We start from the raw sequence: 17869 nt of genomic DNA on the forward strand, positions 1-17869 counted from the left end.
AACAAAAAGACATTTCATTAGAGAAAATATTAACTTATATAACTTAAAAGGGATTAATATCTGACATATATTTTAAAAGCACATATAACTCAATAAAAAACAACTAACCCAATTAATAAGTGGACTGTAAATAGGAACAGAAAATTTACCCTAGGATTTCCAGAAGATGAACAGATGTAGGAAAGAATATTCGTTGTCACTTCCCTAAGAGAAAGGCAGATTAAAACCACAATGCTATCACCTCACATGGCACACTGTTGGCAGGAATGTAAACTAGTCCAACCATTATGGAAAGCAATCTGGATTTACCTTCAAAAAACTAAAAATGGGGGCCCTCCCTGGTGGCGCAGCTCTGCTAGCTAGCCGCAGCCACTTCAGTGCAAGTTCGATCCCAGTGACTGAACTCAATCATGAGGTGATCTTCATGGTACAGCAGACTCCTCCTGTCTCACCTACTGCTCCCCTCAGCAGTGTACTTCCTCAATCTGCCTGTTCTGCTCCCCACTCTGTCTCTGGTGAATCCTCTCACTGCCCCTGCACCTCTGGCCTGTATCCCAGTTCTGTATGCATAAACCTTTTTAAAAAAAATACTAAAACTAGAGGTATGGCATGTCTGTTAAGGTGCTAACCGCATTCACATAAGTAGATTTCATCATACACTGGTAAATTGTAGAGTATGAGAACAGTAAATACTCCTTGATCCAGGCCAGGAGAACACTAAAGTTGGAGAAACAAAGAAACCTGCAGAATAAAGAAAAATACAATAAATATCAAAAATATTTATGGAATGAGTAGAATGAAGATATACTAAAAATTATTCCTTTTATCCTCTCAGTAACCTGTTATCACCACCACTTCAGGAGGTATGGCCTTCAGAACTTTGCTTACATTATTATTTAGTTCTTACAATCACTCTGCAAAGAAATATAATCGCTGATAGAGATTAGGTACTTTAACATCACATAAAAAATGTTTATTTTGCATAATATGTTTTGTCATAGAAAATATTTCAACTTTTGTTTGTATGACATATATTTTATACTTCCACACCCATGATTACATATTTTTACTATCACTCCCAGGCAACAAATATTAAAAATCTTAATAATATAAGCCCATGAATTCCAAAATTAACCACAACCTACAGAAACAAAAGCACTAACAGCATTGTTCTAATGCAGAAAACTAAAGCAAAGCAAATTCCCAAGATATCAGGAAAGACAGAGTAAGTTATGCCAACAGTAACCACCACCCCAAACTCATGGTCTAGCTAACTCATTCTAACGACAATGATGGGTAAATGGATATACTCTAGATTCTTGTCAAGGGTTACCCAGAAGAGGTGAATTCGGCAAGGGGAGCCCTGACATGTGTGGAGAATGAGGAAGAAAACACAAAGTTGTAAGAGAAGGCACCAACATTTTAGACAATTATATACTGAATTAAATTATATACATAAATTAAGTCATTTTAAAAATTCTTTTAACTTTGATTGCTTTTCTGGAACTCAAAATTACTAAAATTGTTTTTTCAGTTCTCTCCAGCTCTAAACTGTATGATTCTGTAACTTTAAATAATGCTTTCTTGTCTCCTGTTTGTCATTCCTGTTTCTACCCCACAGCTGGGCTGCCCCTGATTAAAGTTCATGTTGTATTACTATATCTTTGGACTATTAATTATAATAAATAATTTATTTCTAACCTTTATATCAACCAAAGCAACTTGTTCTTTGACATCATAAATTTACATTTACATGAAACAGGAGATATTTTATTACTGCTAGAGTGCTAAAGTTGTGGATATTTTCTTAGAACTGGTCTTACAGTTAATCCAAAAGTCCAAAAGGACTAATCTAAAACATAAACACTCAGCATATAAAAGTTTCCCTTCTCTCACCAGGATTACTTAAATAGCTGCAATAGCCACTCTATGTTCCAACTTACCCTCAGTGACATTTTTAAAATAAGTTTTCTTTTTTTTTCAACTGGAGGGGAGATGCTAATTGTCAAGAGAACTTCCACTTTTTGTAAAATTTTAAACTTTATTTTAAATAAGTCTTATTTTCTTTGCTTAAATTCATTCCATTCCAAACCAAAAAACAGCCCAAATTTTGCAACATAGCACACAATATCTGATATGAAGATACCACAGTCTGGTTCTGTTAGCTACTCTTCTACTCATCCCTTATACTGCTATTTCTTCCACCTTGATCTTCTCTTGTCCTTCTTACACTTGTAACATTCTTATTTATGCCCCAAACCACCTCTTCCAGAAGGACTTCTGAGATGCCAAAAAATGAAATTATCATTTACATCTTTGTATCTCTTACACTTACATATGTTGAATTATTTTATGATTCATTTGTTTACATATTTTTATTTGCTACTTGAGTGGGAACCATTGAAAGCAGAGATTGTGTATAGTATAGATAACAGAAGTCCAAATGCTCATTTTTATGCTTTTTGAAGCAGGTAGTCCCAGTCAGGAGGATTTGAAATACATCACTTCTGTCTTATCACTTGTTCTTTGGGTTTCCCTGGTTCCTTACACCCCACCAGTCTCTGCTTACTAAGGAAAGCAACTCTCCAATCCTTGGCTTTAAATTGTTCCAGAACCCCCAAGGATCAGTGCTAATTCTTTCCTCTTCTAAAACTACATTCTCATTCTCAGTAATGACAGCACATTCAGTCCTATACTTAAAATGGTATGTATAGGCCAATGATTACTAAATACTGACCCTTTTGGAGAACTCCAGGATCATTTGACCAATGACCTACTCTCTTAGATACCTAATATATCTCAAGTATTACAAAGCCCAAAATAGAACTTCAAAATTCAACCTTATACTGTGTTTCCCTCACCTTAACTCCAACCAATCTGTCAGCAAACTTCCTTGGTTCCTTATCAAAATGTATGTCAAATATGACCTCGATTGAGTCCCATTTCTTAGTCTAATGGAGCTATTATTTGCTTTTATTATAGCCAATATTTAACTGAATCCCCATCAGTGCAACCCTTTTTAGAGTCTATATCTTTACAGATTCACAAACACAAACTATGAGGTTTAATTTTTGCTTCAAAGCTTATACACCATTTACTTAAGATTCAGAACCTACTAATTAATGTAAAAAACAAGGATACAATAGTTTACAGTGACAAACCAAAAGGTATTTCCTGTGGACTACTGTTCAAAGCACCACCACTAAAGTCACGTTAGGGGTTCATTATTAGTATGCTATTTAGCTCCTCTAAATTTCACTCTATTTCCTTCTCAGTGTGTCTATCCTATTCATCAAAATACTGAGATTTGGCCCTCCCTAGTGGCACAGTGGGTTAAAGCACAGCACTGAGAAGCTAAAGCTACTTTCGCATGAGTTTGATCCCCCCGCCTGGCCCTGAGATGACCGCATTGAGCGGCAGACCTCTCCTGACCTGCCCGCTGCTCCCCTCAGCAGTGTACTTGTCAGTCGGCCTATTCTGCTCCCCACTGTGTCTCTGGTGAATCCTCTCACCGCCCCTGAATCTCTGGCCTGTAACCCAGTTCTGTATGCAGAAATAAATAAATCTTTACAAAAAAAAAAAAAACTGAGATTTGCTAATACTCTCCCAAGTTAAATTTATCCCCTCTCTAGAGAACCATCCCTCTGCAATGGCAAAGACCACCCTGTAAAGCATGGATCACATTACATGCCCTCTGAAGCAGGAAGAGATGTCCAAGAGAGATGAGACTGGGCCCCGTACCATATGTCCAGTTTCTCCTAAATGCATCAGTCAGATTCATTCAATGCCTTCAAAGAGTGACTAAAGAGCACACAGTTTCCTACCAAACTAAAAATGGAGTATGACAAAAAGTTTCTTACTATAATAATCGCTAAACTGCATTCAATTTTTTAAAAGACATTAACTGTGTAACTGGCTTACAAATTCTCCATAATAATCAAATTTTAAATTTCCAATTGTTCATTAGTGCTATTTCAAATTCTTTTAATTGATTTGCAGGATTAAAAAAATATTCTGATGAGTTACCACAAATGAATACCTTGACCTCAAAATTTGCAGTAAGTTGTTTTTCTTACTCTAGTGCTTTTATAGGAGTGGTATAAATGTTAAAAAAGGGAAGAAATTTATTTTAGGTTTTAAAACTGACTTTCCAGAGCTCAAAGTGGAAAAGTCAAATGTAGGCTACTGTAACAGTGTTTCTAATATTTGAACATGTACTAAAGAGCTTTGCTCTAAATTGTATTTACTGCAAAAACCATCAGTATAATATATGTAGGGTTTTCTGAAACACATATTAATATTCACTTAATCAATCCAACAAATATGGAGTACCTACCCTGGGTCAGGCATTGTTATAGCCACTCAGTATATATCATTAAAAAAACAGACAAAATTCTATCTTTGTGAAGTTTACATTCAATAGGGAAAACAATAACTCTAATCCTGTTCCCCTTTTGCAGTAAACTTGGAAGCCAGTTGTTGAAGATGGCAGAAGTAAAGGTTACAAGGCGGCAAGTTTCCTAAGTCACTGCTTCCGAGAATGCTCTTAACTAAAACAGGAATATTATGTTGGACTTTAGCTAAGTGAAATTTGTAGCTAGAGAACTAATGCTACCCTAACCAATACACTAATTATGTTTTATTTAAAATGTTTCAAAACATAACTTCAAATGTGAAATATCATCAATAATTAAAATCTTCCAAAAATCACCTGCTCAGGAGACCAACTATAAAGTTTTAATCAAGAGATCAGAAGCTATACACCTCAAGACTGTTATCTATCAGAATATAATCATAGGTACAAATTAAAGGAGGAACATACTTTCTGGAAAATTAAAGTATTTGCATTTATATATTGTTATAATACAATGTCACTTCAATCAAAAATGAATACTAAAAATATTTTTAATATTATAAAAGATGATGCCACAGAATCAACAAGAAGCTTTTTTTATTTGCATCTGAAATATTTTGATAGTAAATAAAGAATAAATCTCAATAATGTATCCCTAGTATTCAGTGGTTACCTTCACAAATTTGAAGATTTAGCCAAATAGTTATGAATACAAGAAAGGAAAAAGCAAAATATAACCATCTATCTGAATACATATTTTCATTTAAATAGCACTTGGCTATTTCACATTTAAGATCTAAAAATATAAAGAAAAATTGTTTATGAAAATATCAAAAGTCTAAACTGCAAAAGAGCTTGGCCCCTTAGGAAATTATAAAAAAATTAACAACAAATTTCATGTTATAGGCTCCTTAATCATACTGATAATCTGGAATTAAACAAAAAGTTTTTCTGCTTCCTTGAGTTTCTTCTTTCTATCCATTTTAGCAATTGCAGCCCAACGGTCCTCCTGCATTTTCCTCATCGTTCCAAACTTCAATGTAGGCCCAGGGGTTGTTAACGATGAAGGGGTCTGAACACAAAATAAAATAAAATAATAATATATTTAACTTTTAAAAATTAAGGTCTACTTTTGAAAACTGCTTTGTGAAATAAAATTGAAAAGCTACCTTTTTTGGCGTTCTGACAGAAAGATGAGAAGTTGGTGGAATATTATTCTTGTACAGTTTTTTCAAGGTCTCTTCCTCTGATACCATGCTCTTAAAAAAATAAAAACATATAACTTAGGGGCTATCGTGGTCAATATTTTATTAAAATCCAGTATGCACAGTATATCTGAAGAAGAGGAAGAACTGAGGAAAGGGAACAGGTGGAAAAGAAGGGAAAGTAGAAAGAGGAAGCAGGGAAAGGGAGAAAGAAAAAGAAAGGTAATTCAGTCTCCCAAGCAAGGACCTAGACTTTGATTCTACTAACTATATTCTGGAACAGTTATGAAAACTAAAGATCTTTGTGAATAGCAGTTTCCTATTGATTTCTACTTTAGTCTAAGAGTCTTTATATTACTGCTCTCTGACCCAGCCAAACCGTCCCCCAGTGAACTTACTTAAACTCACACTTAAGAACTTATAATGATAAGTTATAATTATAATCCTATAAAATTATGTCAATTATCAATTTAAATGAGTTTTAATCATCATAACAATTTTATGATGTAGTTATACTACTCTTATCCCCATTTTAAAGCTGAAGAACTGAGACACACAAATAAGTAACTTGTCCAAGATTACACATTAGTAGTAGGTAGAGCCAGGACTCAAAATTCATATAGGCTAGGTTCTGAATTCCTTCTCTTTAAAAAAATTATACACATGTAGTGAGGAAGTAATGCATTCACATTAGCCACTGCAGTTCATTAATGTCATATTTAACAAAAAATTCAGTCTTCATCATAAAAATACCCAGATTTTCTTAAATTCTTAAATTAAGATTTCCAAATGCAATAGGTCACAAGGAATTACTTTCTCAGATACATTTAGAATCAGTATATACTAAATGACTAGCTTAGAAAAAGAATATTTTAAAAATCTTGTAAACCATTAAAATTTTATTAGGTGAACATAACTGATTGTACATTGATGATTGCTCACATAAAAATGACTATCTAATCCAATTTAAAACAGCGAAAGTTTTCTGCCCTTACAATTTCTTGTAGCATTCATCTAATTTCTGTTCATAGACCAACTGTACATCTTTGAAGAAATATTCTTGAGCCACTTTCAAATTGGGTTGTTTGTTGTTGAGTTACTGGAGCTCCTTTTGTACTGCAGATGTGAATTTCTTGCTAGATGGGACTTGCAAATATTTTCTCCCATTCTTATGCTTGTGTTGCATTAACAGTATTCATTGAGGCACTCAAGTTCTAAATTTTGATGAAGTCCAAATTACTGTTACGTTTAGTGGCATATCCATGAAATCCTTACCAAATTCAAAATCACAAAGACTTCCCCTGTGTTTTCCTAGTTTTAGTCCTTAAGTTTAGGTTTTTCCACGGTCCATTTTGTGTCAATTTTTATATACTATGTAAATAAGTGCAATTTCATTCTTTTGATGTCCTAGCACCACATGTTGAAAAATCTGTCCTTTCCTGCATGAATGGACTTGGCACTCATCAAAAACAATAAACTATGTGTGTAAGGATTTCTGTACACTCTATTTTACTCCACTGTTCTGTGTTCCTGCCCTTATGCCAATATTATAGTTTTAATTATTAGCTTTATAGTAAGTTTCAAAGGTACAAATTGTGAACCTTCCAAATTCATAGTTTACAATTTTATTTCAACTATTTGGTGACTTGCAATTATATGAATTTGAGTTTTTCATTTCCACCAAAAAGACTGTTAAGTCTGATGGAGACTGCATTGGATCCATACACTACTTGTGTAGTACTGACATCTTAACACAATTAAAATTTCCTATCCATGAACACAGATGTTTTCAGGTCTTTTTAAAATTTTCTTAGCTATTCTTCAATTTTTTTCAGCAATGCTTTATGTTCTTACTTTCTTTCATCTCTTAAGTTCCCATGTCATTTCTTCTCTGATCCATTGGTGGTTTGAAGTGGGCTACTTTCTACAAATGTGAATTTTCTTTTTTCTTCTGACTTCTAATTTCATTTTAGTCACAAAAGATCCTGTGTAATGTTTATTTTCTCAAATCTAGTTAGACTTGTTTTGAAGCCTGTATACCTGTCCTACAGAATGCCCCATGTGCATTGAGAATATACACTTTATTGCCAGTGGGAAGAGTGTTCTGCAATTCTGTTAGATATATTTTATTTATTTCATTATTCCAGCCCTCTATTGAAAGTGAAGTACTGATGTCTAAAGCTATTAATGTAAAACTGTGTATATTTCTCCCTTCAATTCTGTACAGTTTTGCCTCATAAATTTTTAGGATCTGTTTTTATGTTTATAAATGTTTAAAGCTCTCTTATCTTTTTGTTAGATTGAAACTTTTATTAATATATAGTATCTGTCTGCTGTACTTTATGTTTAAAAGTTTAGTTTATTGGATATATATATATATATATATTTATCCCAGCTTTTCTAATTACTATTTGGATAGAACATCATTTTCCATGCATTCACTTTGCATTTCATTTGTATTTTTGAACTAACACGTCATATAGTAATGTTTCAGCCAATGAGAAGTCACATATATGATAATGATAGTCCCTGTCAGCTATACCATGCCACCTAAGTGTGCAGGTTTATGTAAATAGAGTGCATAACAGTCATACAATAGTGAAATTTCAACCTGAAGGACTCTTCTTAGCATTTGTTGAAGAAAACGTTTCATGGGCAACACCCTCCCCTTTTTTATAAATCTGGGAATGTTTGATTTCTCCTTAGTTTTCTTTAAAAGATTTATTTTTACATACAAGAGCTGGGGTGGCCAGAGGTATGAGAGGGTAGGGTGAGAGGATTCACCAGAGACAGAGTTGGGAGCAGCGGATAAGACAGGAGAGGTCTGCTGTACCATGTGGGTTAACTCTGTGGCCAGGGATTAAATTTGTGCTGTATTAGTTGCCAATATTTTCACAGTACTAAGACTTAACCCCTTGCACCACCAGGGAGGCCCCTTACCTTACTTTCTGAAGCACTGTTTTGTCAAATGTAGAATTCCCACGTGATATTTTCTTTCTTTCAATACATTGACTATTTAAATATGGCTTCTTGCTTCCAATGTTTCTAAAGGAAAATCAACAATCTTATATTGAGGATACCGTGTATATGATGAGCTGATATGCTTCCTCTATTTAATAGTCTCTCCTTATTTTAGTTTTTCAATAGTCTTTTTATAGTGTTTTTGATTAGAGTCTAGATATATCCTATTTAGGTCTCACTGGGCTTCTTGAATTTGCAGTCACTTCTTTCATTGAAATTTGGAATTGTAATTCTTTTTCTTCAAATATTCTTTCTTCCCTTTTTTCTCTTCTCCTTCTGAGACTCCCGTAAAGCACACATTGGTCAGCTTGTACAAGTCTCTGAAACTCTTCTTACATTTCTTCATTCTTATTCCTTGCCTTTACACATATTCAATAATTTCAATTGTCCTATCTTCAAGTTCACTATTTCTTCTGCTTACTTAAGCCTGGTTATTAACCCTTTAGTGTCTTTTCACTTCAGTTTACTTATTTTCAACTGCAGGATTTCTTCTTGGTTCATTTTACAATCTCTATATCCATTGTTCCCATTGTATTCCTACTTTGTCTACTTTTATTCATGTCTCCCTTTAGCTCTTTCAGCATCTTTAAGATCTTTGTCTAGCAAGCCCAACATCTGCACTCTTTCAGGGACATCTTCCATTGATTTTGCAAAAGCCATACTTTTCTTTGTGTCCCTTATAATTTTTTTGTTGAAATGTAGATTCTTTAATCTTATAATCTGTTAAGTCTGCAAATAAGAACTACTCTTTCCCCAGTTTCTTGTATTTATTCATTTAACTTTGTTTTGCTTTTGTCTAACTTTCAAAAATGTCTCTGTGCCAGCAATCAGCTTTAAGAGAAAATATGATTATCTTCTCAGGCTATTTTTCTGAGTCTATGTCTTTTCCAGTATATATGTGATACTTTTCAAAATTCTCCATGTATGTGGTGCCTGTTTTTGAAAGTCCTAGTCCTTAAATTTCTGGCTTGCCAAACATGGAAAAGAGAAAAGAAGAAAACAGGTGCAACTGGTTTAAATCCTTTGAAGATTCTTCAGCTGGAGATGGTTGAAACACTGGCTGCCAGTTTATGCATACCTTTAAGCAGCAATCTGCACAATAAATTTTGATATTTTGAGGACAAGGTCCTTCTTGTTAATTGGAGTGCTCGTAGGACACACAGAAATGTGGGCACAGTTGCTTGCCACAGGACCATAGGCTGGGTAATATGTGTTTGTTACCATGCTTAGTGCAAAGTTTACCAATCTTCTCTATGGTAATTACAGATAATCCATTCTTAAAACCTATTTCTTGTCATAATTTGAATGTTCACCAAAATTTAAATACAACAGCTAAGAAAGTTACAAAAATAATTTCAAGGAATAATTATAACCAGTAAAACCAACTGTGAAGTATATTTGTAGATTAATTTTAACAATTGTGTACAACTCTATATCAATCTGCTTATTGTGTTGTAAAGTTATGAGGCGCCTTTTAAAAGTGAAATGAAATCATGAGTCACTCTGAATCAGATCAGCTAAGAAACTGTCCTACATTCATACTGCTAGAAAAGAAGGGATTGCAACCCTAGGGTGTCTAACTCCAAGCTCAGGCTCTTTCTACTAATTCATTACGTTTTTATATATACAGATTTCAGTTTGAACTGGCTGTGATTATCATCAAAGATGTGCAGGCTACAGTACCAGACAATCTGTATTCAAATTTTGGCCTCATGCCTTACTAGTTATATGATTTTGGTCAGGGTACTGTATAACTCCATCTATTAATCTGTAAAATGAAAATAGCAGTGTCTAAACTTCTACAGAGTAAGATTGATGCAAGAAGTTAATTGAAGTAATCTACATGAAGTCTTTACAATATTGGGTTCATGATTTTAATGTTAAAATGTTAATCACCCATTAGTTACCTATGAAAATTACTAAAGTACAATTATATAAATTAAATATAATATAGTCTTTAGGAGCTTAACTATTCCCTATTTCAGGAAAAGTGAAAATAGGAGATTGAAAAGCTTGTAGAATCTTACAGATATTAGTGGAAATAATAAAACAAATTAAATATAATTTTTAATCAGAATCCTTGGCATATTGCTCCATTTAGTGTGATGAGACTTACCTGTTTTCAAGTTAAGTGCATCTAAGTTTAATTATTCTTAATTACCAGTATATGATTACTGATTTTACACAGCACAATTACTTTGTTTACTACACAGTAAACAAATTGATATAGATCATACACACACTTTAAAAAATACTGGCATGTATAAATACAATCATAAGAGGGAATAATTAGTGATAATAACTGCCAGGGAAAAGAGTGTCCTTAAACATGAATCTTTAATACATTAACTCATTAAAAATGATAGAAATCTTATATTTTTCAACCAATACCTTGATATAGATTTCAACAACTAATAAAACAAGTATAAAAATTTCAACAAGTATAAAAATTTTTATAATGCATATAACATGCAAATTTGAGAGAGGTCCTGAATATAAAACTTGATTATAGCAATAATAGTATTTTCAACTAAACTTTCTTTTTAAAAAACATGTTAAAAACTACTTTATAATACCCCACTGGAAAACAGTATGTCTAATCATCTCATATGGCAACTATGCAACATCAAGAATTTCAAAATTTCTAGACTTTCTAAAGTCTAGAGATTACTTGAACCTTAATTTCTCTAAAATGCTGCCAAAGCATTGGGTTCTGTTTTGTGGTAGCATTCTACTTTATTTCACCATCACAATGATAGGCACTATGTACATACACATATATACCAAGAAATAATATAGTTAAATTGTAATGTAAACTAATAATAAATGCTAATTATTTGCAATATTTTTACCAGAAGATCGGTTGTTTCTGAACTATCCGAATTAAGGTCAAATTCAAAAACCATCTTTCTCTTTTTATTATTTTCTTCAGCAGGCACATTTTTGTCTTCTCTTTGCTGAATTTTTAGTTTTGTTGGTGTCTTCACAGTAAATGCCTATTCAAAAAAGAAAACCAACACAATATCCCACCAAATCAAGCATATGATATTAAAAGGCAAGTAACCTTTAGCAATCAATAATTATCCATTATTATTGGTATGTATGTATATATGTATGTATGTATATTATTGGTATGTATTATATTGGTATGTATATGAGATAAATTTTTAATTCAGATATTTTTAGTACCAAAAATTTCATAACTTTCTGAAAAAACCTATAGTAGCTGTCAGTCTTCCTCCCCTTCAATCTACTGGAAAATAGATAGTGAGGAGAGGGTAGGGAGAGAGTCCACAGCTCTGCAGTCAACAATCTTAAGATTTTTTCCTAACCATAACTGAAACAAAGAACTGAGTGAATTTTGCTCTCTCTACAAAAACCCTTAATGATTCCTGAGAAATCATATTTTTGCTTATTTTTGTTGGAAAAGTATTTCACATTATACAGTGTTTAGTATTCCACATTACCCTGCTATTTTTAGAATTTTTAAAAAATATCTTTTAAAAGTTCACTGACACAGTGAAAATGGTGTCTAGAGAACTGGAGAAATGATTTATATAGAGGCATTTTTACAAAGTATTCTATGTAAAAACAGCTCAAGCAGTACCTATTAAGATGAAACATACTATGCAAAATGCTATAACTCAGCAATTCCATTCCTAAGAAATAGCTAACCAAATGCATACATACCAAATACTAGAATTTCTATAGGAACACTACTTATATAAGTCCACTCTGGGAACTTCCAAAAATTCATTATTAATACAATAAGTAGGAGTGACATCATCAACATGGCAGGGAAGGGATGCTGGGATCAAATTCTCCCATAAAAACATCTGATAGGGGACGCTCCTGGTGGCACAGAGAGTTGGAGCACTGCACTGGGAAGCTAAGCAAAGCCATGGTCACTTCAGTGTGAGTTCAATCCCCGCCCCAGAGGTGATCCATGTGGCACAGCAGACCCCTCCTGTCTCCCCGCTGCTCCCCTCAGCAGTGTACTTTTTTGATCTGCCTGTTCTGCTCCCCACTCTGTCTCTGGTGAATCCTCTCACTGCCTGCACCTCTGGGTTGTACCCAGTTGTGTATGCATACATTAACTAAATCTTTTTTTAAAAAAATCTGATAGGGAGGCGCCTCCCTGATGGCACAAAGGGTCAAGTCTCAGCATTATGAAGCTATCCAGAGCCACTGCAGCAAAAGTTCACTCCCCAGCCAGGGAACTGATCCACAGAGTACAGCAGACCTCTCCTATCTCACTCCTGTTCCCCTTAGCAGTGCATTTCAGTCAATATGCCTGTTCTGCTTCCCACTCTATGTCTAATGAATCCTCTCACTACTCCACACCTCTGGCCTACACCCCAGCTCTTGTATGCATAAATAAGTAAAATAAATATTTTTTAAAAATCCTATAGGGAGAAAGAGCGGCACAATTTCAGTGACCAACCTTTGGTAATGGTGCTGATAAAGTACTTTTGGCAGATGTCCACTGACAGTCTCTTTTGTCTTTATTTTTGCCATGATCAGCTGAGGTAAAATTTTGATATATATTTTGTGAAGGAGCAGCTTTAGAATCAAATTTCCAGTAACCAGTTTCAGGTGTTTCCAATAATAACGTCTGTATTTTCTGTGTTGAACAACAAAAGTTAGTAAAATCATCATAAAAGTTTATTTTATAGTGAAGCAACTAGTAGAAATAACACTAGAATAAACTAGAATATCCCAAAATGTATTATTGATTATATAACTTTGAATTAATTACACTTTCTTTCCCATTTAAAATAATGAGACTGGTATATAGCCCTTTGTCTTTACAGAGCTTCTGTGAACACAAAATATCTCAACTTTCTATCTGACCAAAAGTTGAGAATTCTCTAAAGAAAAATCTCTATTTCTGGTGACAAAAAAAAAAAAAAAAACAGAATCTGTGTTTCATCCCACTAGACCAAATTTCAAAGGGCAACTTATTTTCACTTTTAATCATTTTCTTTTATGTACTCATATTTTCTATTTCTCACTTACAAAAATATCAATCTTTTTCCTCTCCAACAGCTTCACTGTCCTCCAAAAACAGAGAAGGGATATGAAAGAAATAGAGGAATATTCAAGGAAAAATGAAAAAATGGCTAATTGTTAATTCAGAAAATAAACTGAAACCCATGCTTATCACTCTGTACTTTACCACTTCTGTAAGTAACCCCTAACTCCATGAATTCAACTAGAGCAATTACTCACAAGAAAGAATGGGGCATACACACACACAGGGTTACTCTAAAAGTTGGGGGCTGAATCTGCAATGAGTTTCAATCAAGAGCATACAGTATGCAGGATTACAAATTAACAACCTGTGCTACAAAAACACTGGACAAGGTTAAATAATATGGCCTTTTCTACTAAAAGAGCTATTAACTAACTTCCTGAGTGATTTAAAGTAAATCTCCAATTACCTCCAGACTTTAATTTATCCACATGTATAATCAAGGAACTAAAATTGGGTATTAATATTTTTTGCCAAGTTCTACTGATTTCACTTTATAATCTCTTCCCCAACCGTAATGAATTTTAGTAGTAATTTTTTCAGAGCTACATTTCTTTTTTGAGAGAGCTGTATCCTTTTCCCTACATATTTCTATATCACAGTTTAAATGAAATCAAATTTGATAAAATCAATTTTTCTTCTCTTTTCTTTAGCGTCATCATGAATCATCCTCAGATCCTTCAAAATGTAACTGCTTTCTTGGACAAATTTTGCTTCTCAAAAAACCATGAATGGCAACTGCACCACCTTGTGGCCGTGTCTGAAAGTTAACATTTCCTTGGTAGCCCAATAGTCTATACAAGTTATCCCCATTCAACAACACTGAAAATAATACACTTGGATAATTATGTATTTTCTTACAAGGTACATTTTTCTGAATGATACATTTCAAGTGATTCATATACACAGAATATTCATAATTTCCCCAGTGTATTTTAAAAACAGTGGTGTTTCCTATGTGCCAAGTCCTATTTTAAATACTTTACAAATACGGAGGAAAGGATCTCTATTATCCCTTTACAGATGAGGTAAGTATGTTTACTAGAGGATTTCAGGATTAAGAAATCCTTTTACCTTCAATTATAAGCCAACAGTTGTTATCAATAATAAAGATTACTTTGGTTCTGCTCTTTCTCAATTGGTTTAGACCAAATTAAGGAAAGCAGTGTGCCATTTATTTGGCCCTCTCAAAACCCAAAATTTGCAGAGGCTTTTTTATCTTTGTATTTGCCTGGATCAACTGATGTGGGAATTTTGAATCATATTTTATGAAGGAAGCTCTTTAGTATCAAATTTCCAATAACCAATTTCAGGTTTCCCAAGTCCAAATCTAAACAATCTAGATATAAACTTTAAAATTTTTGCTGAAAATATTTTTTCTAACCTGGAAATTTTGAGAGAAGAAACTATTTTAAGGTAATACTATAGTAGAAATAAAGATTAAAATTTTTTCTAAACCTCCAAAGGAGAAATGCTTTGAAAAGGTTAGCTAATATTTTTTAAATAATAAATAGCAAAAAGCAATTAAGGAAATAAAATTGTGCTATGCCTTTTAAATGTTCTTTTCCTAAGTATGAGCAAATACTCTAAATATTAGAAGATGAATTGGTGCCATACAAAAACTATGAGAATTATATAAAACTCTTACCTTGTCTTTTTTTTCTTTGAGAGTAACCTTATTTTTGTTGGCCTCTGTTTTGATTTTCTCCTATTAAAAAAAGAATATCAACTACATTTAATGGGGTCAATACTGGTAACAAAAATTTCAAAGCATGGCACATATTTTAAAAAATTAGCAGCAACAAATACCGGATGGTTTCACTCATAGCAGGAGTATAACGGACCAGGCGAGAAAATAACAAAAATAATGAACAACCATAGACCAGAGACATTCTGTGGGGGTGGAGTGGGGAATGGGACCAAAAAGGGGGGGGGAGGGAGGGAAATGCACGGGACTATGGTGGTGGCACAGGGGTGATTTGGTGATGGGAAACCCGTGGGGATTACAATTGAGATGAAAAAAAAATGTGCAAAATGATGTAAAAATAAACTTTTTAATAAAAAAAAATTAGCAGCAACAAATGTTGGCAAGGATGAGAGAAAAAGGAACTCTCCTAAGCTGCTGGTGGGAATACAAACTATGGAAAGTTGTGTGGAGCTTCCTCACTACTGAAACAAAGTTACCATATGATCCAGCATTTTCACTCCTAGGAATCTACCCAAAGGACACAAAAAACATTAATTCAAAAGGATACCTGTACCCCTATGTTTATTGTAGACTATTTACAATAGGAAAGATATGAAAATGACCCAAATACTCAAAAATTTATGATTGGATCAAGATGTAGTATACATACACCATGGAATACTAGTCAGCTATCAAAAATGATAAACTCATGCCATTCACGGCAACATGAATGAAGCTAGAAGAGATTATGATCAGTGAATTAACTAAGAAGGAAAAAGAAAAATATTGGATGGTTTCACTTATAGGAGGAATATAGGGGAACAAAATAAGGGATCAGGGGGAAGTAATAAAAATAAATTTTAAAAAAATTAACAGGCAACTATAAATTAGAGACATTCTACAGGGGAAGGGGAGGAAGAAGGACCAAAACAAGGGAGGGAAGAGCATAAGGGACTATGGCAATGGTGCACAGGTGAACTGGTGGTGGGAATTTTATGGGGACTACACATGAGAGGAGAAAGCATCATAGTTCATTGTACAATATATATAACTATAATGTAAAATATATACAAATATTTATAAATTATGTAAAATTTTTTAAAATTCAAAGCACTCTGTTTAATAAAGAAAATAAGATATAATCCTAATCCTTCAAGAGGCAGAAATGTAATGGGAACACAGTAGTGACATAACTACTTCAATAGAAACAAAAACATGCTATGGTAATATTTATGTAATACAAAAGATGTGTGAAATTTGCTTTAGGTGGCAAAAAAATGAAAGGAATTAAATGCAAGAAATAAAGTAAACAAATACAGAGAGACTTGAAATTGAAAGGGCACATTACCTAGGCTGTTGCAGCAATTATGAGAACAGGATTTGGAGTCATGCAAAATAGACCTAGATTTGCATTCTAAAACATTCTACTTTTTTATTATATGAGCTTAAATAAATAACCTAACCTTATAAAAATGAGCATAGTAACTAGAATTGTTTATAACACTGTTATGAGGATTAAATTAAGAGTAGGATACTCAATTCAGTACTTATCATACATAAAGGGGAAAAGGTAGTATTTATCACATTTTAAATTGTGAGTTAATTCAGTTTGTAAATTGCAAAGTACTATACAAATATAAGGCATTATGCTTATTCTAAAACATAACTAAGAACCTAAACTCCCATCAAAATATATAAGCATTTTTTAATACATGAGATATTTCTCAAATACTTAAGTGTACCTGAAAGTATTTCTACCTTTAAAAAGAGCACTTATATTTATGTGTGTTTAATATTTTCATTAGGGGGGTATGGTAAATACTTCAGGGGAAAAAAAAAAACAAGTTAAATGGGGAAAGCCATATTCTAAACCCTTAGCTACACAAATTATCACATTATTTTGTAATACAACATGTGAAAATTTAAGCTTGCACTTAAATTTTATGATTACATTATCTATAACTTCACAAAACCTACTTTTTCTTCTCTTTCTATTTCAAGTTGTTTCTTCATAGATGAAAGTTCACTTTTGAGATTAGATAGTTCAGTTTCCTAAAGAAAATGAAACATGAAGTACATAAGTGAACCAAATACTTCTCAAGACAATAAAAATCAAACTAGTGTTTCAAATAAATTTGCTTTGTTTCAAATAAATTTGCTTTATAGAGAAAAAATTCAAGTATAAAATATATTTTAAAAGTCCTCTGATAAGAAGATTGCTAGTTGAACATAACTAAGGATTTCATTCAAACAAGTTTTTGTATAGTTTGCACTAAATAAAAATTTAATATTATGTGTATTTCTCCTCATCCTATCCAATCTATTCAACCCCTGCTCTCCCAATCTGAGAGTTCAAACTTATTTGTAAAAGCGTTTTTAACTTTTTATTTGAGATAAAGAGCTGATATCACTATTTCAAAAAATGGTGACACTTTGTAAGATCCTATTCTGATCTAAGATTCTCTGATTCTACAGATGAAAAGATATTATTTTATTTTATATTATTCCTTCCCACAAGCCGTGCTGATATGAAAATTGGCTTTTACTGCTATTTATTCTGGATCTCA

At 33.1% G+C, this 17869-nt stretch overlaps 1 protein-coding gene across 1 annotated transcript in view; it reads right to left on the reverse strand.

Annotated features, from left to right (window-relative positions):
• Positions 1-5288: 5288 nt before the first annotated feature.
• SYCP1 (synaptonemal complex protein 1) overlaps positions 5289-17869 on the reverse strand; it is a 62429-nt gene continuing 49848 nt past the window's right edge. Inside the window, exons 28-33 of the mRNA XM_004689612.1 lie at positions 17280-17354; positions 15264-15323; positions 13025-13204; positions 11433-11576; positions 5524-5613; positions 5289-5426 (exon numbers count right to left, since the gene is read on the reverse strand). Of these exons, the coding sequence (XP_004689669.1) occupies positions 5289-5426; positions 5524-5613; positions 11433-11576; positions 13025-13204; positions 15264-15323; positions 17280-17354 (687 nt within the window). The remainder of the gene's footprint in view (positions 5427-5523; positions 5614-11432; positions 11577-13024; positions 13205-15263; positions 15324-17279; positions 17355-17869) is intronic.

The sequence above is a fragment of the Condylura cristata genome, unplaced genomic scaffold, assembly GCF_000260355.1.
Source record: "Condylura cristata isolate star-nosed mole 26May11 unplaced genomic scaffold, ConCri1.0 scaffold00026, whole genome shotgun sequence".
NCBI lineage: Eukaryota > Metazoa > Chordata > Mammalia > Eulipotyphla > Talpidae > Condylura > Condylura cristata.